The sequence below is a fragment of the Gallinula chloropus genome, assembly GCF_964237585.1.
Source record: "Gallinula chloropus genome assembly, chromosome: 1".
In the NCBI taxonomy this organism is placed as follows: domain Eukaryota; kingdom Metazoa; phylum Chordata; class Aves; order Gruiformes; family Rallidae; genus Gallinula; species Gallinula chloropus.
In genome coordinates, this window is record NC_140085.1 from 115141802 (window position 1) to 115166410 (window position 24609).

The window sequence follows — 24609 nt, forward strand, 5'->3', positions numbered from 1 at the left end:
GGAAACAGACTGGGTACCTTTCTACCCACCCTCGCTACCTCTGGACCACCAACTCAAGGCGTCCTCCTTTCCAGAAGCTCAGCCCCCCACGAGGGATGCTTTGCTGGAGTGATGTCGCTTCACCAGGGGCTGGCTAATCCATGCCACCATTCCCAGGAGCGCTGACTTCTGGAGGGTTTGCTTCTGAAAATGATGTATGAACATGGCAGGGCCCATAAACAAGATGGGTGTTTGTGGGATACCTACGGGCACCGGGAAATGGAAAGCTTGTTAGTCCTGGCCCATAATTACTTAAAATTCATTCAGTATGGTCGCCACACCGCTTCCTCTAGCCTCGCTGTGGTCGCCATGTTAGTGGGGGAGTTGCTGTGGCTCCCTTCTGCCTCAACCACGTCGCTTTGGTTGGGAAGGTTAGGGTTGAGGAGCGTCGATCCCGTGGAGGCGTTGGTGCAGGGCGGGTGGATGCGAGGGGGAGACCGGTCTCCCCCTGAGATCATGGAGAACTGATAGGAGCCGGCGGAGGTTCCGTAGTAGAGGTGGTAGGAGGGCGAACTGGTCTGGAACGGGCTGCCTTGTGCCTGTGACGAGCCAGGGTAGGGAGGCGGGAGGTAAGTGTGGTATCTGGTGGCCGTGGACATGGCAGACATACCAATTCCTATCCCTGAACTGACGGGCGTCGGCGTGTAGGTGAACGCTCCCGGGTAGTGCATCCGAGGGTCGGAGATGGAGGGGAGCGCAGAGAAGGAGCGATCGATTCCCACCCGGGGGTCGCTGAACGCAGTCAAGTCCGAAGCACCTGGGTGGTGGGGAAGGGAGACAAAGAACTGTTGAACTGGTGGGGTGGAGGTTCACCTGTTTGAGGTGACAACTAGCACCTAAACTGGTCTGTGGTTAAGTGAAGCGGTGCTGCTACTGCCGGAACAAGAGCCAGCCCTCACCTGCTCTCCAGTGCAGTCATTGTAGTGCTCGTGGGTCTGGATGTTTTGGATTAATTTCAGTAAAGCAGCAATTAAAGAGGAGTGCCAAGATCTCGCCCTGCTCCGTATGAGCACGCGTTCGCTCTTAGAGACCTTAGAGACAGCACTTGCAATTATGTACCCTTCCAGAGGGCCCTCGTCCTCAGTGGGTGGGTGGGTGAGCTGGTGGGTGGGGAAGCAGGACTTACAGATGTCAAGCTCCTTGCCCAGCATCACTTGACTCACTGGGGACACTGATGGGGCCTAAATATAGATTGTCTGGTGTCTGGCTTCTGCATAGTCTCTCCTTGCACCCTGTTTTATTTGCCAGCTCCAATGGGAAGCTCCACAGAGCAGAGACTGTCCTTCAGGTACGTGAGCACACGCACAGGTGGGATTTACGCACACCGGCTCAGCCAGATTAGGAGCACAGTTCCCCATTGACTCTCCACGCTACCAAAGTCAACACAAGTCAGGTTCATTTAAGGTCTTCATAGCTGGGCCCTCATATAATGTCTATCTAATTGTTACTGACTTCTGAAATTCTTGCCTCTAACGAGTACACAAAGAAGGACAACAATAGAGCTGCCTTTTTAAAGCAGAGTGATATACTTGGGAGTTGGCCCTTATGCTAGAAGCCTTTCTCGTCCTGCTAAGAGAAGTGTTTTATAGGACAGTCAAATTCTGCTCCGCTTTGTCTGACATCAGTGGAAGCATGCCCGGTCCCACTGTCTCCTTCCCTGGTGTGCAAGGATTAAATGAGCAGAGCGGATAATGGCTTCTTTAGGAAGGATCTTCATCATGACTCAGATTAATGGAAGGTGTCGGTCCCTAGAGTTGGCAGCTATGCGTGTTTAAAATAACAACAACAATAATTAAGAAAAAAAAAATCCTTTACAGAAGACAACTTCTTCTGTCAGACAAGGCGTGTAGTCTGCAGAAGAGGAGCCATGCGCTGAAGGAAATACTCATGAGAAGAAGCAGAGAGAAAACAAAGCTCTTGGCTCTAACTCGATTTAAAGCTAGAGCAGACACACCCCAGTGCCAAGTTCTGAAAGCTCGTCAACGACACAGCCAGAACGTTTTGATGAATTTCTATAAATTTCTTAGAAAAGCTCTGATGCATGCTGTATGCTTCCTTTTTGAGTTTGCCTTCCATTTTTTTCCTGGAAGATTGATGGGGCCGCTTAAGACATTTCTTTCCCTGAGACACCAGCACCTTTAGATTTGACATGGCAAGACACACTATGGTGTGGAATGGCAGGAGCTTCAGAGTAGCTAAGGTTGAAGGTGGCATTTGACAACCTGCCAAATTTTAAATGGTTCTTCCACACCTCATTCCTGAGAAAGAAATCAAACTTCTTGAAACTGCGTGGACACATCATTTATCAGACGAGGGTTTCTTCTGCCCAGTTTGGCAAAAAGCAGAATAATGAAAGGTGTTTCCAGTATGTCCTGTATCTTTGTTTTTTGCCTTTGAGGCACTGTGTCTTTAGATGCTAGGGCCTAAGACATCCTCAGATTTGCTCTTTGTTCTGAAAAGGAGAAATTTCTTAGATAGATAGCAAGTGTGTGGAACTGTAATGGGATTGGGGGGAAAATACTGTGAAAGACTTCTCTGGTCATACTGCTCTACCACCATGCTCACTGTGTGCCACAAAACCTCACAGTGTGCAGTTCCTCCCCACACCCGTGGCTATCTTGTGTCAGACTCTCTACTCCTGGGGATAGCCATGATGGAAGTCTTTGGTGCTCCTATCACACAGGGCACAATAAGGGCCTGGGTACACAGTGAGGATATTTGGGTGCTATGACAATGCAAAAAAACATTGCATTTAAATACAGTGTGTTCACTCATTTGTGTGATGCCTCAGCCACCACACTGGCAAAGATAAAATGTGACTAAGGTCTCCACTCAGTTCGTGTCATGTATCCACACTACAGGTACACATCCATCGGGCATCCCTGTAAACGGTTGGATAACCAAAATAGCTGGTAAATACTGATTTTAAATAGTTTTGTCCAAAAAAATGACTTTTCTAAGTAAAAATCTCAATGTGATAATTTGGTTTACTTAAAATTTGTAGGTTTCTATGAAGAAGATACTTTTTGTATCCTTCTCCATTTTCTCTGTTTCTGCATTTTGCCAGTGGAAAAGATGGCAAAGTGAGGGATACACAGGGAGATGGTAAAAAGGAGTCTTTTCAATTTTTTAAACAAAAGTGTGTCAATGAAAAATGAGGATTTTTTATAGAATTCTTTTAAAACAAGAATTTTCCTTTATTTTTTCCTTCTCGTTCTTCTCAAAGGTATCCTGTATTTTCAGCAATCTTCAAGATGTAATTAGTGCCCAGACCTAACAAATAATTTACTTTTGGTTAGCAACATCCCCATGAGTCTTTCGAAGCAGGCTCTATGTGACAACAATAGGACAGGCTAGAGCATGTTCAAGTGATTCTCTCTGATCTTAGACGGAGCCCCGAGTGTTCAAATGAGAGAAATATGTGGGGCCATAAAAGATATTTCTGAAAAAGCTGTGTGCAAATTTGAATTACATGGCTCTCATTCATTTTAAGAAAATTCCTGCGATTGAACACACACATATTGGTTCAATATGTGTGGGTTAGAGTCAGCAGATGGTCAGTTGAGTATGGTGGAAACCAGGGGGGTAGCTTTCACTCCCATGCTATGTTTTTATGTTGACTTGTAAAGCTCTGCGGTACAATTTGACGAAGAAGTAACAAGACAATCCAGTGCAGCACTTAAAATGTCAAACCCCAACATCCTGCAGTCAGTGTGTCCACCCATAACCTGCTGTTCTCTGGTCTGAATTTAGAGCGAGGGAAGGAAACAGAACTGAAATATCTGTGGCATTCATTTCTTGGCAGATATGATAGCTCTTCAGCACTCCAAACTATTTTTATAGTTCCATACATCTTCAAAGTGCTGCTTTCTCCTCTTTTTTTTTTTCCTTCTCTTTTTTTTTTTGACAATGATATGTTGGACCCCAAATCATATTTCTTAACAGCACAAATCCGAGCAAAGTGTTGGAGAAGGCAGAGGGCCTGCAATAGGCTTCACTGCAACTGGAGAATAGCACGGTGGCAACACCTGAGGACACTGCAACCCGTTTGTGTTGGAAGAGGCTTCAGTGAAGCCTGGTGTGGGGACACAGACTTTTAGGTACTTACTTGACAGGCGGCTTGAAAGCTCAGCGGTGAGGGATGTCATGCCGCTAGCCCTGCCGGGTGATATTGGCGTGGCGGGGTGCACAGAGGGGGTGGCAATGGAGCCCAGGTACTGGTAGGACTGGTCGTAGGACCACGGCGGAGATGGTTGTACTTGCCTTGTGTCTGCAATGAGAAAAAGACCTATAGGCTGTTTTGAATGATAAAACTTTGCAACCAAATAGACGAACCAAACCTCATGGTGGAGACAGAACTTAAATGCCAAGAGAATTACGTTTCAGTTCCACAATCCCCTTTGCCAAGAGCCCTTCAGGTGAATTGCTTTCTCAAACAGTACTTGCTCGTCCCTGAGTTTTGATCGGTTGATATTTCACATTGATGGTGGGCAGGGCAAATGTGTGTATGTGAGGGAGAGAGCAGCAGAGATGGAGAGTGAAACTAGTGCCCTTAAGAAAGCAGGCCCCGAAGTGAATGAATAGCACTGGGGAATCGGTCTTCCTCGGTCTCTTTAAAATCTTGGTCTTAATGAGCAGGTATTCTGTACATCTCTTTTGCATATGCCATGTATAAAATATGGAAATACAATTCGGAGTGGCGGGTACATCCACTAGCACTGGTTGAACTTCAGAAGCAGAGACCCTTATGCGAACTCTGCAGAACTGCCAAGCTGAACATACAGACGTCCTGTGAGTCCAGGCTTTCCACAGAAACGGCTGCTTCTTGGAAGCAGAAATTCAATATGCAGAGATAGGGAAAACATTTAACGAAAAACACCGACCTGCTGTTTTTTAGCCACGCAATGAGTTTGTCTGACATCTCTAATCAGATATGCCTGGCAAGGGAGTCCATAGAAACCAGCTGCACCAATGTAGAAACAACTCTTTACAGCTTATTTCATCTTTGCAAATAAAACTTGCAGTTTTCAGTGTATATAAATGTAAAATTTTTGTATAATTCAAAATGAGAAAGATTCCTCCTCCCTACCCAGAGTTTTTTACTGTTTTTAGTAAAATCTTTTAAATTTTCTTCAGCACTAAGAGCATTCACCCGCAGCTTCATCTAGCTAGTTATCTTTTAGAAAGAAACAAATGTTGGATGAACTGCATTCAGATAAAACTGATGGAAGGGAAATTTCCTAAGTCTGGGACGAAGGACTTTGATCTTCCATCAGAAAGCCCATCTGGAAATTATTATTTTGTTGTGCTTTATTGAGATGAGTTTTACATTTTGTTTGCTTCATCTGTTTAGAAGGGAAGATTTATACAAAACCCTAGGCCCTTGAAAAGTAACCAGCGAAATCATTTGCAGAATATACTAAATTACTTGTAGCCGAGTAACATGTTCAAATTCAGATAATATTAATTTTTAATTCTTTTTCAGGCAGACTTCCTTAAAAATAAATTTAGTTGACTCATGCTGCTTTAAAAGCAATATCCAATTGGATTAAATGGACCTTAGTAAAAAGGAACAAAAAGACCAAGGCACAAAGCCTGCCTAGTTCTGAACTACAGCATCATCGTGTTATTAACGTATGGTCAGTGTTTACTGAAGATGACAGGGAGACAGGGAATTCAGTCTCCAGGGGTACTGTTAGGATAAATACCGCAACGCATCCGCAGAGTAAGCGTTGCAATGGTACGGCACTGTGCGTTTCAATTATGAAATGGGGTTAATTAAATCATTACTCCCTTATTTCAGCACACGATCCCATTGACTTCAGTTCAGCAGTGCAGCTGAGTACTAGAATTGTGATACGGGTGCTGGAGGGATCCCAGCTCGGGAGTGGGAACTCCCTCGGCCAGTCCTCCCGCCTGTGGAGCCCTCAACGTGCTCTGCCAGGGCTGACGGCACAGGTGCCAGAGGCCCCACTTGGTCCTCGCTGGCTCATGGGGTCTGTTCAACACTGTAACCGCAGAAGCCACCCAACCCCCCTGGCTGGAAATGTTCTATCACCTGCCTTCCAGCTCCTCAGCTCCCAGCACTGCAGAGAAGAGGGGAGAAAGTCTGTCTCCACAGTGACCTGGGTAGGTGCGACAGGGGTGCTGCCACCTATCCTTGTTTTTCCGGACAAGAGGGGAAAAGACACTATCTTTTTCTCCTGGTACAAACTGTCATTGCCTGGTATCTGCCACTTTTCTCCTGTTTCTTACATTTGCTGGCTCTTCAGGACAAGAGACATGGTCTTGCCCTGTACCTTGACCAGCACGTGTGGGATCCTGGTCCTTAAAACACCCGTAAGTGCAATAAACACATGAATGACAGCAAGAAGATGCAGAACAAGCCACAGCAGCAGCAGCAGAGGAAGCAAGACCTTGTCATGGGCTTACTAAACACTGACAAGACTACACTGAAATAAGATGTCTTTCTTTCAGTGCCGTGTCCTGACTAGAAACCAGATAATGGACCAAGTACGCGTCTAGTAACATCCAGAAAGCGACTACCAAGGTATCATCTGACCTGCTTCATCCATTTGCTGTTATTACTGACCTCTGGGTTACTTGCAACTGTGACAGGCAGCCCGAGAGACCCCCGTTATTAATCTCCTAACCCCATTAAGTCTTTCTTAAGTGAAAGTTCAAACTGCCGATCAATTTTCCATCTTGGTACCTGCATTCCCAATCCCTGTATTTGCTCTTAAAGATTGGCTTTTTGACATCAGGCCGGTAAACAAGTCGCAATCTATTCGGCGATGTTAATACAGCGCATTATATTAGGCACACATATTAAAGCAGGTTGTGCTCACGCCAGGCATCACCTTCACAGTTGTTTAATAACAAGTGGAAGAAAGTATCACTGTAATAGCATTTTTATGGCACCATTTCAGTGTCGAGAGGTAGGCTCAGCTCCCAGTAAAGGCCAGGTTTGCATTTCCAGCAGCATCAACAGGATCCGAATCAGGAGCCTCAGCATTTTGTTTCTGTGGTATCTGCTTTTCTTCAGCTTTCAGGTTGCCCAAAATTAAACTGGAATGGGTTCAAATTTGCCACGGGACTAGGCTCCACTAACAGGCAACAAACTCTTCCCGAATCTATCTCCTTTCCACTTTCAAAATAAAGAGGTGCTCATCTCAGAAGCCAGGAGCACACTGAATGTGTGGTGTTGTGAGGCTGAAGGTAATTTGGTGAAAATACGCTGCAAATAAAATGGGAGCTGCTTCCCAACTCAGAATATCTGCGCAGAGATTTACAGGGAGAGCTACTTCAACAAAGGGAAATAACAGGGCTTTGGGCCCACACCATTTCAAAGCCAAACAGGATTCCAAAATCATTTAAAAGCAGATCAAAATAGCACAAAACCAAGGACTCTGCCCGAGATGGTGATCTGTGCCCAGTCCTCCTGGTATTTCTCCCATTAGTAAGTACTTTCCATTTCTGCCTTTTACGGTGTGAGAAAATGTATTTAAAACATGAAAACAGTTATTAATTGCAATAAAACACTCCAGGGTGAGAATTATGGTGCAATAATTCACACCTTGCTGTGTAGTCACGAGCTCTCGGCCTCTAGCCTCACGCCTAACAAGCTATTAAGCAGAAAGTATTGAACCATCTTTCATGCCTCGTCATGTTTTATTGCCACGAAAGGGTTGCGTTCTGCTCGTCTTAAAAAGATGTAATTAAGCTCTACAAATGTTGCATAATGTTTAATAGTTTAATGAGAGAAGCTTCGGTTGGAGACTTGGCGGGAAAGGGGAAAAAAGGGGTGGTGGTGGGGAAACCAAAAAAAACCCCAAACCCCAAAACCCTACCCCAAAAAGCCGGCCTCCCCCTTTCATGATGCTCCCTCCGGTCCTAGTACGTAGCGTTTTCCCTGCCCTTGTCGCCGTGGAAAACGCAAAGCCGAACCCGGTGGCGGCGGTGGGTCTCTCCTTCCGCCGGGAGACGCCGAGGACAGCCGCGCATCAGTAGGTGGCGGTGGAGACCTTGCAGAAGGCGCCGTCGGTACCGGCTGCTGCCCACGGCTCCCGGCCCCCGCATTCCGAAGCGCCCCGGGGCCGGTCGGCGGCTGCCGGGCTGCCCGCGCCGGGCCGAGGGATGCGGCGTCCCGAAAGCCTTCGAAACCCGCTGTAAAACGCCCAGCTTGGGCGTGAATTTTCCCGGAGCCTCCACAGGGCCAACACCTGTGAAGTCATTCCCACACCGTCAGTGATGTCCCGCTGCAGCTCTGCTTCTGCACGGCCGCTGCGCGCAGGGAGCATCTCTCGTGGGAGCAGCTCTGGGCCCAGCGGGTGTCTAAGAGAATGGGTGCATGGGAGAGGGGTATGACGCCCTCACCCAAAAGTACCCTTTGCTCAGCACAACTGGCCGGGCGAAGCAGGGCAAAGAAACACCTGCCAGGCAATGGAGATGCCCTAGTGTGACACGGGGCATATTGTGGTTTCCAGAGTTGTGTTTGGTAGTCAGGTAGAAAAAGAGAAGAACTCCCTTCACTCTTAGAGCATGGGACGAATGGGTCAAGACCTCAGTCAAAACCAGAGCCTGTCTCCTGAGCTCACACAGAACACCCTTTTGTCTGCAAAACTGATCCTGAGCATACGGGACGGAGAAATCACTGGGACATAATAAACGTGAAGTCCCAGGATGGTACTTCTATGTGATTCTTTTTCAGAGGGAGCACATGCTTTAAAGTGTAAAAAAACCACACGCACCTCCTTCTGGAAGAAAACACTTTGCTGCTGCCACCATATATAAAAAAAATCAGGTGTAAATCAGCAAATTTCAATGGGGCTGCAGTGATTCATGGGACCAGCCCAGGATGTTGTTTGAGACGATGGCAGAAAAGCCTATCACCCCATCATTTCTATGCAACAAACCTAACAATCCATACCAGGATGCCTAAAAGAAAGCCCTCACAGGATTATGCATTCTGATCAGAAAAGAATTATTTTTTTATCCATATTGAAAGCTTTAACCTTCTAATTTAACTCAGGTAAGGGGTTCCACCGCACGTACGAGCCAAGGGGGGAAACGTTGATCTGGATGCGCCTGGCTTGCGCTGGGCTGGCTCCCGTGCACATCCGAATCTGTTTTATGCCCTTGGAGCGCAGCAGGAGACGTTTCTCCGTGTGTCAGTGCAGGTCAGACATCGCTGCCTGCTCCCAGCCAAGAGGCGCTGCGTGGCCAAATCTCGGTATGATACAGCATGTTCCTGGAAGCTTCAGAAAGGAGCAGCAGGATGTGAGTCAGTAGGCCGTGGCGCGAGGCGGGATGGCGGCGGGGCCGGCAGCGGCCCGGGAGGGAGCAGGTATGTCTTTGAGTCAGACAGGCTGCCCGCCTTTCCACCTTCCCCTTCCTGCCTGGCTGCACTTGCGTGTGGACTGCCTGAGCGTCCTCTCTCCTCTGCCTCAGAAATGACACCTGCCTGCTCGAAAATGTAATTATCTGAACAAACGACAAGTGACTTGCCCAAGACAGGGTCAGGGGAGACACAGGAGCCAGCCCTGGGTAGCCAGCAGCTATTAGCCACTCTGTCAGTGAAAATGCACACATCCCCCCCCACCCCGTCCCCCTTGGCACGGCGAGATGAAGATGAATTGCGAAATAGCTGCTGCTGTTGCCAGAGTTTTTTTCTCAAGTTGCAAAAATTTCAGTCAGTCATACGCAACAAACCCCGAAAGTTGCATAGCATTGAGCTTTGCAATTCCTCCACCATCCTGGCAAGCACTTTAAAGGCAGCAACTGGCAGAAGACGTGGGGTGAATGAAAGCTGGGATTAGTTTACTGGTGTCAAACTCAGAGGCAGACAAGGAGAGAGCTGGATCCTTAACTGCTTTGAAAGGCTTTTCTGAGACTGGGATTTGTCTGTCCCGTCCCTCCCCCCCACCCCCCCCCTTGGTCTCATTTGCTAATCTTTCCAAAGGGAAACAGTTTTTATAGTGTGACTTTCCTTTCCTTCGTGTGGAAGGCAGGAACGGTCTTGATTGGACTTGTTCATTCAGAGAGGTGTCTTGCTTAATAGAGGAAACGGACTACGAGAACAGAAATGCTCCGCGTAGCGTTTGTGCTCAGGAGAAAGGTGCCGCCTGCCTCAAAGCTTCAATTCAGCCTCTCCTCCCCCCACCCTTTGGCCAACATCTGTTACGTGCCTGTCTTTGCCTCTTCTTGCCCTCTCTCATTGTCCCGTAGCCCCGGGATTCCAGTGAAGGTTGTGAGGAAGACAAGGGACCACGTTCCGGTCCTGCACGAGTCCGACCCAGTCTCTCTCTGAAGCGAGGCATCCAAAATGACTCAATCACCCTCCCTCACTCGGGACCCAGCAAATCCTCAGCCTAATGCAGCGCCGTGAAAAGGTGTGTCATCTCCCGGCAGCTGAAGGAATTAGTCAGTAGCTTAAATAAGGGGGACTTTCCAAAGGACAAGTTCATCACTGGCAGCAGCAGCGGCCGCACAAGGCCGGTATTCTCATACCTCTCAGCGCTGGAACATGAGGAGCTGGAAAATTACAGAGCAAACTGTAAAATTCCACCAGCAGCTACTTCACCCCGCGGGGTGGTTTCCCTCTGTGTGCCAGGCTGTGGGAACCGCTGTCACACCACAGAGCCACCTCCCTGGGGAACAGCTGGGAGACCTGCAGCCTTCACAAAGGGGCTGGGGGGGTAGAGGGGGAGCAGACGGAGAGGTGTGTGAGTTCCGATTTTGCATCCGAGGGAAAGATTTTCAAAGTCTTCTCATTTCCACAGGAAATTTATAGGAGATGAGCCTTCACTCCACACAGTGGCCTTGAAAAGCCCCTTTTAGCTTGCTAACAGGTGACGGGACTTATGCTGGTTGAGAACGACAGTGACAGATAGGTTGCGTGTCTGGAAATTTTTAAGTTGGGGAGGGTGGGGTGAAAGAGCCACCCAAATGCCCAGCTATTCTCTGGAAGAGGGATCTTCAGCAGTGACCGCCTACATCAATGTTTGTTTTCACTTTATTTCGGTATTACTGTGGTTTTGTGGACTCCTGCAAAGGCTGGGGAAGTTCTGGAGGCATTTGAGCCTCTAAAAAATACCTCCTGTGGGATGGGAGAATGAGGGAGTTTCTCCACACTGAGGCATCACACTCTCGAGAATAAAGGAGAAAAATACCAGCCTCAAGCAGAAACCTTTCAAAAAAACAGTTGCTGAGGCTGTTTGCTCTAGCTGTGGTACTCAGTGTTGACAGAGAACTTCCCAAAAATATGCTAGGTGCTGCATGGACTTACAGGAGGGTACCAGCCCCTGAGAAGGATTGAGTGTACAGAAGACCGTGCAGAGCCATTAAGAGTGGTGTGATCAGGCACCGGGGTGCAGAGCACCATCTGTCCTGCTTGTCCAGTACTCTGCATTCAGTTTCTGTGCATCATCTATCCTCAACTCACCTGCTGTTAGCTCATCCCTAGAAAGGGGCTTGAAGACAAAAATTATGCAAATTTGTCAGCGCCTTTGAGGATACCAGTCCCCCAGTGTGGAATGTAGTGGAAGACTAGTCTTACATGAAGATTTTTTACTATCTTTTCTTTATAAATAGATGGCAGGGAAGGAAGAAATGTGCCTCCTAAAGGTTTGGCTTAATTCCTTTCACGCTCTTCATGTCCATGATAAGAAGGTCAGTGCTCCACTGATAGTAAAACACCTGGAGATGATATCAAAGGCAGCAGGACAAAGCACCTGATATAGCTGTGTGTGTTCTGCGGACAGAAGGAGGCGAGGTGTGTAATCCTCCCAGTGTAAAGCTACCTTAATGAGCTGTTTAGTCTATCAGAACTGCACATGCACAATGTAAAGAAACAGGCAGCGTTTTAATTACAGCAATTGACTCTGGGCTGAGGGTCCCCTAAAAACCTGTCTCAGACCTCACTGCTATCTTGGTGCCAGAAGCAGGAAGTGCAGACAACTCCAGATACCAAACTGTGAAAACTCTTGATTTCACAATCAACATATGTGCTGCCCAAGCAGGTTGGTACATAAGCTGCTCAAATGAAATATAAACCATCTCTCTTCCTGAGTAAGCACACTCCTTCTGGGCTGACGTCACTGCTGCTTTGAAGAACACGATGGCATTATGGGCAAACTGCAAAGTCTCTGGCTGCCCCTGACACACAGGACTCAGAGTTTTGCAAATTAAGGATGTCTTTGGAGGTATCAGCCACTCAGGAGAGCTGCCGTTAGTTAATTGTTCAAGACGGAGACTCCATTCCAGCACCCGTCCTCCTCTTGCCTCTCTCCCCACATCAACAAGGAATGAAGGAAAAGAATTCAGCCTTGACCTTCCACTCTTTTGGCTTCCCAGGAGGAGACATGCTGCCAGACTCGATGTCGCTGCTGTGTTCTCCCCTATCTCCCAGCGTACTTTTAAAGCACAAACTGAGACAGCGAGGAAATCAGGGACAGACACCACACGGATGTCGGCGGCGAGCGGACTTCACCCTTCGTCCCGTTGTACCCAGCCTGGGAGGTGGCACCACGCAGAGAGCCCCGTGGCTCAGGTGGAAGGATGCCAGTACAAGCACGTGCACATGTGTACGCACACATACATACATGTATAAACCTGTCCCCTTGCTGCATGGCACCATGGTTCATATATTTGTCCCCTTGCTGCATGGCACCGCAGTTCCCTTTAGTTTCAGAGGTGGGAGGGGGAGCATGGAGGGTTGTGCTGCTGCTGGGAGGGCATGTGATCTGTGGTGCCCTGCACTGGGACCAAGGGCTTGGAACTATGGGGGCAGTTACCGCTTCCTCATCCATCTTGGTAAACCCACACCTAGAAATCACATCTCTCCCAGTCTGGAGGGGAATTGCACGGGGATTGCGGCAGCTTCCCATGACCCGCTGTCACAGCCCGTATGACAAACCCTGACTGACAATAGAGCGCTTGTGTTCCTCTCCCACCTGTCCCCTGCTCAGCCTTTCCCTTCTGCCGCTCTAGGTCCCACCTACCGCTCTCCTCTTTGCCTTTCCCAGAACTACTCCAGGTACCTGAACGCCTCCCAGCTAATTAATTCCTTGATCCTAACGCTGCTCCCCGACCCCTCCCCCCCCCCCCCCCCCCCCCCCCCTTCTCAAAGAAGAGTATTATTGCAGTCCTTGTTTTAGCAGACGGAGAACTGATGCACACAGGAAGCAAGGCTTCAGCTCAGCAGAGCACTCGGGGCACCGTGCTGGGCTGAGTCAGAGCACGCGCGAATTACCTGACGTCACCCCGGCGGCGAAAGTTCACCTGTAAAAACAGCTGGGGGGGAGACCTGTCTGCTTTGCGCTCCTTAGCCCGCATCCTGCAAGCTGCACACCTGAAGCACTGGGCTTGGGTGGGGTACGGGACTCGCTGAGAAGCAGGTCCATTAGCCCATCTCACTACCATGCTGCTGGCAAAAGCAGCTGCTCTCAGCCTGCCTGGGGCAGGTTTATCGTGCCCTGGAAACACAGACGCAGGACTAGGTAGTTATTCGTGTATAAAGTGTGATGCTGTTTCCCGGTGCCCTGGCTCTTGGGGGAGGATTCATCCCACCCGAGAGGTCTCCAATGTAGGTGTCTACCTATGAGCTGCTTGTCTAGACTCTAGCCTCCATTGCCAGTGGGGTCAAAGAGGCAGTGGTGGGGTACAAGCCATTTCATCCCCAGGCAGACATCTAAGCCAAGCCAGGCGGGTGAATCACGCCCGAGGAACAGCTGTTCCGCTCTCTGATCGCAAAGATACCAGATGACTGTGTCAGACAGAGACACACAAAACACGGGTGTCTAAAGTTAGGCGAACTGAATCCCAGCCTGGTTACACCTTCAAAGTTTCTCTTTCATGGGGTGGAGCAAGACCAAAGGAAGCAGAGAGAGATCTCGCTGGCCAGGACCTGGAAGACACATTGAGTCACCACATGCAGGCACAGGATTACCTGCACCTTCCTCTCTAGGGCAATCCCCACCATGTCTGTGGGCTGGGCCTGAGCCTGATGGCACTAGGATGGGGTGGCTAATGCCCTGGTGCCCAGCCCCAGAGCTGGACTCTGCCTCTGGGTGTTCAAAAAGGCAGTCACGAGCTCATGCCACAGTGAGACATTTCATAGCTTTGTGTCTAATGTTTCAAGACAATTAAATACAAGGATGAAAGCTCCTTGGGTGGATTATTCCCACTGGAAAGCCAATGCCATGAAAGAAGGAGCAGACTTGGACAAGGAAGTCTCTGCAATCTACCGGGAGACACGGTGATAAAGGAATGACTACAGTGTGGCCTCAGGTATCTTATAAGTTGCTCCTGATGGTGTGAACTAATTACTCCATATTAAAGTTCTTTAGCCTACAGATAAACAAAAAGTCCTCATCAATCTCTTCTTTTACACGTTCAGTGCTCCCTCCTCATTTTCAACATGAAAGTAGTAGAAGAAAAAACTTACTCCCTGGAGTTTACAGTCATTTTACTCACCACAAAACACTGACCTTGATGTGAACTAATTAGGTTTGCAATAGATTATTAATACGAGTCGGTAAGGTGGAGTTTTGTCAGTACAAAGGAGGCCTTTGAAGATAACAGCCATTTACACTTTCATGATCTCATCCCAAGTGCTCAGAAGAAAGACTATAAACTAATAAAGTAGAATTCATCTAGGGGCACTCTGCACACACAGCGGAGTATCACCCTCCAAACCCTTATTCAGGATGGCAAATGAAATCTGCTTGGACTCTTTTAAATTCCAACACAAATCAGGATTAAAACAACTTTTGGTAATAAGCAGATCTCTGATGATCTAAAGACACACTGGTTCATTTTATTAACTTAGAGAAAGTAAGTGACATATCAAATGCAACCTTCATACTTTAACAACTGAGGTCACCTTGAGAAAAATGATACTGAGCCCAGTGGTATGAAACCTCTCTCCAGAGTGCAGCTTTGATTTACAAGGTGAAGTAAGGTCTTCTTCATGTGAACATATATTTGTAGAGCCACATTTGACTTAAAACTGATGCATGGGACTTTTTCTTTTTTTAAAGGAAGTAACTAAGAAACTGTTGCTCATTATAGCACTAAACCAAAATGGACTTGTTGAAAACTGTATTAAATGATCTGCTCCTCTGAACTGTCAAGCTGGTTTTGAGGAGTTCTACAAAACCGAAATGGAAAATGAGTCAAGCCCAGAAGTATGTGCTGAAAGCCCCAACTCACTGAGTTGTCAGGGGCATTCAATCCAGAAATACATTTAAAATACTGTTTAAGAACTGCTCTGCTTCCTTCATGAAAGCCCTTGGCACTTGCTGTGCAGCCGAGGAATGCAGCATCCTGCTGTGCTGCAGCCATCACTGACTCTACCCAACGTATGGCACTGGCGGGCGGCAGCAGGACATCTCCCCTGGCTTCCCCCCCCGCACCCCTGACCCAGAGACGCCAGAGGAGTACAGCCAGAGGAAGAAGGATTAAAAGGAAAGTAAAGACTCATCTCCTCATTCAACCTTTTGCTACAGTTTTGGGAGCAGGAGTGCTCGAGACACACCCTAGGTCCAGCTCAGCTCGTGCGTTCACTCAGAGCAAGCTAGACCTAAAGCTTGAAAAAAGAGTGAAAGATGCAGGCAGCAAGAGCTCTGAAGTTACAGAGCCCTTCTCTGTAGGGCTACGTAAGATGCCAGACAGAAGCTCAGCAAATCAACATGTATGGAGGCAGTTGCAGGGCTGAAGCCCCTCAGTAGGCCTTCTAAAGGAAGGTGCCAAAGATTAGACCCTGAATAAGCAGACGCAGGGCTTTGAACATGCAGGGCTCAGACAGCAATGCCCTGGACACACGCTATCCATCAGGGTGGTCAGGAAGGGGGGTCTACCTTGGACTGGAAGGATACCCCTGTGCCACCCATCAGGGCAGCGATGTCTGGAGGAGGCCCAGGGGGAGTCTGCTGATGCCCCCAACTCCCATAGTCTCCCACCCCATCTCCTGGAGCTCTTCACACAACCAGGCTGCTCAGAAACAGGCACTGTGGCCCCAAATTTTGTGTGCCTTCATCCTGAGCATAATTTCTGGTTTGTGTACAGGTAAGCGCTACCAGAATGGGTGGAGTAAGGAATAGGAGTGTTGAAGGAAAGTTGTAATCCACTGTAGAAAAGAGGTGTCAACACATGTCAAATGTTGCAAAATGTCCTGGTGTGGAAGAAATAAAGTAATTCCCAGCATTAACCAACAAACAGCTGTTGTGTTGCCGTGCTGAGGCAGATTTCTTTCTTGGAAGAGGAAATGTGTGATGTTTTCTATAAATATCAGGTTTTGTTTGATTTTCTGCACTAAATTTCTTTAAAAATCACCTTTAATATACTAAATGCTTCTGAATGGCTTGATAAGTTCAGCTCGCTATTACTTCTTTTCAGATTGCACCCTGTGACTAGCCTGTCTGCTCAGAGAAGAGGCTGAAGTCCCTTGGTTTGTTCAGCCTGGAGAAAAGGAGGCTGAGGGGAGACCTCGTCACGGTCTGTGGCTTCCTGACAAGGGGGAGCGAAGGGGCAGGTACCGATCTCCTCTCTTTGGTGACCAGTGATAGAACCCCAGGGGAACTGCATGAAGCTGTGACAGGGGAGGTTTAGGCTGGACATTAGGAAGAGGCTCTGTACTGTGGGCATGGTGGGGCACTGGCACAGGCTCCCCAGGGAAGGGGTCACAGCACCCAGCTTGGCTGAGGTCAAGAAGCGTCTGGACGATGCGCTCAGTCCCGTGCTCTGACCTGGCTGGCCCTGTGTGGACCCAGGTGTTGGACTCGATGATCCTTATGGGTCCTTCCAACTCAGGGTGTTCTCTGATTCTATGTAAAATTATAGTTCCTTGTTAGCAATTTGGAACATACGAAACACTGACACATCAAAACCTTTTTAGAAACTTAGCTAAACTCAGCTAATCTCCTCTGAATGTGCTGAACTGAGCAGTTTTAGACAACTGTGGCATGGAAAGTAAGATCACAAGTCATCTTTATAAGGAAAATGATCTTTTTCCCATTTAAGCAGCATATCTCAAAGCTAAACATCATCATGATGTATAACCAAATATTAAATAATTATTTAAGTAAGGCTAAGACCAAACAAGGCATCTACGTTTAATGTAAAATCCAATGTGACGGCAAGAAACAAGGTAATTGCAGGGTATAGATTGGTTGCCTGATCAAGGAAAAAAAAAAATTCCAACTGAACTTCAGAAACTGCCCTCACTGAAATACTTCCTAGGTCTACATTTTCACAATTTAAAAAATTGGCAACATTTTGAAACAATTAATTCCAATTCAACCAGAAATTGTGTATTTGCTGTTGTTTTGCAGTTGTTGATATTTTGGGACTGCCAGAGAACCAAACCAAGCCAAAATAAAATAAACCCCTTCATTTATTTGCTCAGGTCTTTAATCTGTTTAAATTAATATGCTGTATTACTCATTTTTTCCCCAACGTGATCCTGAAATGATCACTCACATTAGTCTCTCCTGCCAGTGAATTAACTATGAAATGGTTTATTCCCCCATCCTCCAGCAGCTCTTCCCCCATCCTCACATGCTCATTTAGCCAGTCTGAACTTACAGATAAGCTGATGATGAGACACTAGAAGGCAAAACCAGACAATTACCTAGGCAAATGTTTGAAGGATTTGGGCCCTGCGGCAAAAATGCTGTTTACTGAAGACTGAAAGCGCCATTTCTCCTGAGTACAAGCCAGTGTGTCTGAACCCAGCAGTTCTGGATAGTGGCCACCAGTGGACTCAGAGCAAGGTTTATAGGTGCAAGATAACATCGCGCTCCCGTCTGCATTTCAGCACCTCAGGGCCTTTTTCTGTATTCTTAAACAAAGGCATGCAAGTACCAACAGAAGTATGCTTTACCATCTGTCTTTAGATTCACTCATTACATAGTTAATAATTTATTTTTATGCCAAAGACCACCCCAACAAGGCAAAAGGGCAGATCCTCAGCTGGCCTAGTTGGTAGAGCAAGGCCGACTTATATTCACTTTTCAAAACTCAGGATACAAGCAGGGTTGTGGTGCCTCATGCTCTCATTTTCTCCTCCCTACTTTCCTCCTTTTGAGATGTTTTGGGGCGAAGAACAAAGACTGCATTAAGAGTCAAGGTGAGGAGGCACAAGAACACAACACTGTGTTGCATTTCACGCTGCTCCTCCCACCCACCCCTCCACGTACCCACTTGTATCTGCGATGCAACCAGTGACAGCACTGACAAAAATGGAGGGGATTGGGGTAGGAAGCATAGAAAAAGGACATGGGAAAGCCACTTGACTGCACAACAAGTCCTTCACCTGGGCTGGTAGACCCACTAAGTACCACAGCAGTTCTGCTGACTAGGGAGGCTCAGTGAGCCTCTGCTGATACATGGCAAATGGGTATGTGGGGAGAGTCCGGAAGGTCACTCTGCATTTTCAGGTTGTTTCAGCATTAGGGAGCGAACTCCCACTCTGAGGAAGTGCTCAGCCACGTGCTGCTGCTCTTGAGTCGGTGAAAAAAATTGCCACTAACATTGTAAATGGAAAAAAAATGGGTACAGGAGTGGTCTGCAGCCCCTGCCTTCCTCTGCCACACACCCTCAGCTGCAAGAAGGAAGGGGGCAACGGAAAGGGCAGGAAAAGTCTCCAGTTCAGGGTCAGAAATACCACCTGAGCAGAAGAGAGCTAGAAAATAAATCTGACTTTGTTTTGACTCAACACTTGGAAAGAAATAGCCAACAATACAGTTTCCAGAGGATGCGCACCTAACACATCTGAGCCACAGAAACAGAGGAGGGAGAGTGGATGGAGACCACAAAGGCAAAGATGCATGACCAAGACAAAGATCAGACTCCTGCCCTCAACACAGGAGTGAAGGGTGCCTGGAGCCAGGCTGATCCTCCACCTAGGCTGAGCTGCTTCAGTGCTGGGAAGCAGAGGACCTCAGCCACGCTGGCATCTGAATCCAACACCTTTCACAACGGCTGAGATCTTGAGAAATGGTCCTGAAATGGTCTCAAAATGTGAAGTAAAGGCACAGGTGCTAGGCACACCGATAAGAAGCTATTAATAGCACTCATCCAGCTGGAGGTAAACTTTACAGTAAGAGTTCAACAAACTAGACACCTATCTCCCATGCTTAATCCACCAGGTCCTATGGAATAAGTCCCTAGAGATCAAGCCTTAGTCACATTGAAGTGTCAGGATTTAACTATATTTTCCATAAGCACTCCACTGTCTTTGTTTTGTAAATATATTTTCCCACAAGGAAAAGGACTTGCTGCATCAAGGCGTGGGGAACATGTCTTGTGAGGAGACAGTGTTCAGCGTTTCCTCAGTCCTCCCTTTATTTTTTTTTCCCTTCTTCAAATGTGAAAAATAAGTTGTATGACAGCCTTTGGTGGAGATGTGTGCAACAAGGCCTTCATTGTCTCAGACAGGTGTGAGATTGGAATTGATTCAGCGCCAACAACCCCAGTATCAGAGCCAGCTCTGTGAGCTGAAAACATACACCAACCATCCAGTAATACCACTGCAGCCAGCCAGAGACTCAACAATTTAAGGCTTAACACACACACAACATAAATCAGATGAGGATGTACCAACCAACCGTCAGCTTCTTGGGCAGATGCCTGCAGACGGTCTGTGCAGATCAGACCTTGCCTCTTTGGGTTATTGGAAACATTTTTTATTATTATTTTTTTTTTCTTTCTTCATATAAAGATGAGAGGCTGGGTGGAGCAGCTAGCTCAGACACATTTACATTTGCCCTATCTTGCCCCAACAGCCCTCCTTTGCTTGCTGTTTGGAGGCAGTCCTTCTTGTAAAGTCACTTTATTCCAAGTGCAGGAGGAAAGGAATTACATCTCGGGGAAATGTTTAATGTACAAATACAAAAATCACATGGACACGCACTCAGTATGCACCACCCTCCTGAAACAAAACCATTCCCTTCCATGGGATTTTAGGAGGCTCTGAACATGATCAAACAAGCACAAGAATTAGCACAGCTGTTTTTCTTTTTTTCTTTTTTTTTTTTTCTTTTCCATGGATTTATTTCCTTTACTTTTCCAGGAAAACCTGTTTTCACACTCTCTCCTCTCTGCCTTTACTTCTCTCACCTGCTTCAACCTAGTCCCTGCTCTACATCTGACCGCATTAGTCACCCCAGTGAGGGCAAGAGCGGGCAGTGCTGGTGGCCTCCCGCTCCTCCCGCAGGCTCTGGCAGGTGCCGGGAGAGATCCCCTGTTACACACTGACACCCTGGGCTCGGTCACCCACAGTGACCCACAGACACTTGGCCCTCCACCACGCCTGAGGCATCTGGCGAGCCCTGCTCCTCCTGGGTTCTTCCTATGTCCTGGCAGCTCGGTTTTAGCTGCCCTCAAACACAGCTCTAAGTCCTTCTCCCTCCTCTGGCTCCTTCATCCTTGGGGAGCACATAGGGCCCTTGCATTTCATAACACGGACGGGCAGCACTCACAGACCCCTGCCGAGCAAGGAGGGACCTGCAGGTCCGAGGTGATCCCCCGCTCCATCCACTTTGCAGGGTTTATCTGCTGGCCGGGCAGCAGGAGAGGGATTGCGAGGGTGGAGGCCGGGCAGCGCCATCAGCACAGGAGCCTGGCACAAACACCAGGTATGTGCTTGAAAGCTGCAGGAAGCGGAAAGTCAGCTTTTCAAAATTGTATTTGCAGAGGAGGGGTAACAATGACAATACACCAGCGAGGAGTTTGTATCTAGGTGAGCGTTCGCTGGCAAATCTCGCTTTGCACATGCCTGAAGTGTCCCCCTCCCTTCCGTGTGGTTCCTTTTCAAGCCAACACAAGTGTTTGCTTGTGTAACGTACAGAGAGCAGAGCAGCGCTGTTTTCTGGTGGATACCTTCCCCCCCGTGAACTAACTAATACCAAGTTCCAATTTGCAAATGGGTTTGCATGTAAAATCGCTCATGTGTAGATAGATTCTCAAGGATACTGGAGACACTTCTCTTGCGAGCAGTAATTCACACGCCTTACTGCAGAAGTCCACTGTCTGGACTTGGGATTTTTAGAATTGGAAATACTTCAGTAGCCTTATGCAATGAGAACTGAAATACTCATAAATGCTATACTTGCTCAGCTAGCTGTAAATTATCACACTGCCAGTAAACACAAAGAATCACTTCTGAAGAAATGTTGTCTTTCCTATGGGCCCAAGGACGTAGCAGTTTACAGCAACTTCTCTGGATACTGGAAACATATCAATGAATAAGGCAGCAAATATATAACTTTCTGCTTGGCAAAGGGTTTTTTGTTTCATTGTTTTGTGTTGGCAACGATCACCTGAATTTGGTCTGCCAGAACCTAAGGGAACCTAAACAGGCCAAGTCATACCAAAAACCTCTCATAATTGTTATTATTTTAAAATGCAGAGGATGCAAATTGCAATAGTTTGTATTCTAAAGCATGCCTAATGATACAGCTCCATTTTTTGGGTACCTAATAAAAATCATTCAAGACATCTCTTTCCACAGGTATCCACGCTCCTTGAAGGTGCCCGGAGTTGAGCACCAAAACCTAGAAGCTCTCAGAACTGCCAGTGTTGAACCTCTGAAACAGACTGAGGCATTTAACGTTGGAAATCAAGCCGGCCCTGACAGCAAACCCACAACTTTTAATGGATCTATTTCCTATCTGTTTGTTTTTTAACGCTTTTAAGTGAAGAGATGTATAAATAGAATGGAAATGGTCAGATGGAGACGATCGCCTGTTTGGCTACGTAACATGCACTTCCCCACAGAATTGTTTTACCGAGCACATCCAAGCCCATTGTTCTTTGCATGTGAACAATCTCCATTTATAGGGGGTCATAATATACTGAATACACAGGGAAAACTTATAAATCAGTTTGCTAAGGGTGTACTGTGTACTCAGTTGTGTAAAAGAAGCCCTGTGAACTCTTTAACCACGTGGGATCATTAGGGAAGATCTGGCTTGACGCAACGCCTTGTTAAAGGCATGGCAGCGGAAGAGACGAGGGCATGTCTGCACTTGGCACTTCAGAAGGAGCCCCCCACCCCATGATCAATTGATAAATTCCACTGATGAAGACAGCAGAGACCATGCCGGTCCTGCTGAATGCAAAGCCCCATGGCTGGTAAGAGCATGGGCAGCCACTGCAGCCTCCTGCAGAGCTAGAGGAGTTGATTTCACTCCATCCAAATCTAGCTGTCTGCACCAACCCAGAGCTGGCAGGTTCTGTATACTGAGGTGGGGTTTTCACCTCAGAAACAAACATTTGAATACTGACTTGTGTGCTAGTCTCCTCATTTCCTCCTCCTTTGTTTCCTAGATGGCAAATAGTACACGTGTCTGTGGTCGCTTAGCTCTAACCCCTCAGCATTTCGAGTTTGGGGGAGCTCAGTTCAGTATTTGAGGGAAAAGAATACATTCAGTTACAAAATCAAAACGGTACCTTCTGGTACACTGTACACTGGGAGCATCAGCTGAATAATAAGCTGTTTTCAGTGGGTGTTTGTTTTTAGGGTAAGGAGCTCTTATTTATTTTTTGTTTGTTTTATTTACCATGGAATGTAATTTGAGCTCTTGTATCAAAACATGTCATGTTCTGCCAAGAGGGGATTAAAGAGGAGAATGCTATGGAAAGAAACTGGGTTTGTCAGTAAAGAACGAAGACAGATTTTATTTACTGGAGTTTTGCAATCAGGGCTTTTAATCTTCCTCACAATTGGGCTATTCAAAGACCAAGGGCAGGTGAGGAATGACCCAAAAACCATCAAGTAGCTGCCTCAAATGCTAAAATGCTGTCAAGCACGTGGACACATGGTGTTGTCCTGAGTTGAGGACAGTGGGAGCACCTGCCTCTAGGGTCAGCAGCGATATTTACTTGAGACATCTCCAGCACAAGCCTTTGCCGTAGATGAGATTTGGCACCAGGCGAGAGAAGCAGTGAGCCAGAATCAGGTTTTTCCATGGAAAAGCGAGAGAGTCTGGTGACCCAGCTGATCTCAACAGCAGATAGGAATGTCCCCTGAAGTATTGTGCAATAAAGCTCCCATCTTGAAAGATGCCAAGCCTTCCGAATTGCCCCAGAAATCCGGAGAAGAGCAGGCAGAAGCTCCACCTTGGAAGGGTGGCTCCAGCACCACCAAAGGAGCAAGAAGCGAGCCTGAGTAATTCTTTTCCTCTGGCCATCAGTGACCACCGAGAGCACCAGTGCTAGACTGGTAGCAGCGGTGCAGGCACAAGAGTCGTCTGTCATCTCAGACAGCAGCTCCACTTTTGCACTGACATCAGAGAGAAGGGACTTTGGCATACTGCATTGAAGATGACAAAACAAAACAAACCAGAGAAGATCGCTGTGCAAGTTAAAAACTGAACCAGGGATACTTGTCCCTACCTGCAAGCTCTGTTTCTCTTAGCAGTATCCATCAGCTCAGCGTTGTTCTCGCGTGGTAAAAGACATGGGCTGATAAATGAAAAATTAAGCTGTGTCTGGGCACTCTGACGCCAAATTTTATACCCACCTAAAGATACAGCTAGAGGGATTTTGAAAGCCATCCCTATAGCTGCCACTGATTTCTCTGTGGCTTAGGTGCTTGGGCACTGTCAAAAATCTTGCTAAGACACCTTTCCGGTGTGCTAAATTTTCCTAAACACTCTGGTGAAAACTCAAGTTCTGAATAGCTTGCTGAAAGAGTCACAGAATGGCTTCGGCAAAACTTAGAAGGAAATTCAGCTCTCTAAACTTCTTGATTCCTGCTGTAGAAGGAAAGTTTCCTTTTCTTTAGTTAAAGTCATCCTTTAGGATGTTCTGTGTGGAGGACAAAAGAAAAGGAAAAAAAACAACACAAAAATCAAAACAGAAGGAAAATTTGTGTAAGTGGAGATTTTGCTTGGGGACTGAGAACATATTTGTTGCCTTATCTACTGCTTTTTTAAACTCAGGAAATGCCAGGCAATTGGAATATGAAGATTGGTATCTTGTAAATATATCGACACTTGGAAATCTTCTGGATTAAACACCATTACATAACTCTTTCCATTAGTGCTTTAAGTTGATGAAAAAGCTGAACAATTTAAAGCCTTTTTTTTTTTTTTTTTCCTTTTTCCCTCTCCAGAGCTGAACGTGAGGAGGCAGGGGAGGCTCTTGAGCAAGGCTTATGCCCCGGAGCTGGGCGTGCTGCCTGCGATATGCGGGCAGGTGTTGAGGAACTGGCTTCCTCACCTCGCTCTGCCCCGAGTGGGAACCGGCGGATGAGGCACGAATCTGTGACTGAAGGGGATGAATCCTCGAGGTGCATGGAGGGGGAAGTGGGAAGGTTCCCTGCCACCCTCAAACGGGAAAAGTTTTCCTCTTAGCAGGCAAAACATGAGGTCTCCGTTTGCTGGTGCTGGAGAGATGGCTGAGCCTGCATCCCAGGCAGGACTTGGAGTGGTCCAAGTGGGAGGAAGGAGTTTGACAGCAGAGGTGTCATCACTGACAACCAACAGAGCAAAGAGTTAAGAATACCCCTGAGCCTCCTCCTGCCTGTTTTGGAGAACAAAACTTCCCTTGTTTCACCTCGGT

At 47.3% G+C, this 24609-nt stretch overlaps 1 protein-coding gene across 2 annotated transcripts in view; it reads right to left on the minus strand.

Annotated features, from left to right (window-relative positions):
* Window positions 1-302: 302 nt before the first annotated feature.
* The window catches only part of RUNX1 (RUNX family transcription factor 1), a gene marked incomplete at both ends in the record, with an annotated part of 169060 nt that continues 144753 nt past the window's right edge, over window positions 303-24609 (minus strand). For both annotated transcript variants that reach the window (XM_084268270.1, XM_084268269.1), the window contains 2 exons: window positions 303-796; window positions 4148-4309. In XM_084268270.1, coding sequence (XP_084124396.1) covers window positions 303-796; window positions 4148-4309 — 656 coding nt within the window. The remainder of the gene's footprint in view (window positions 797-4147; window positions 4310-24609) is intronic.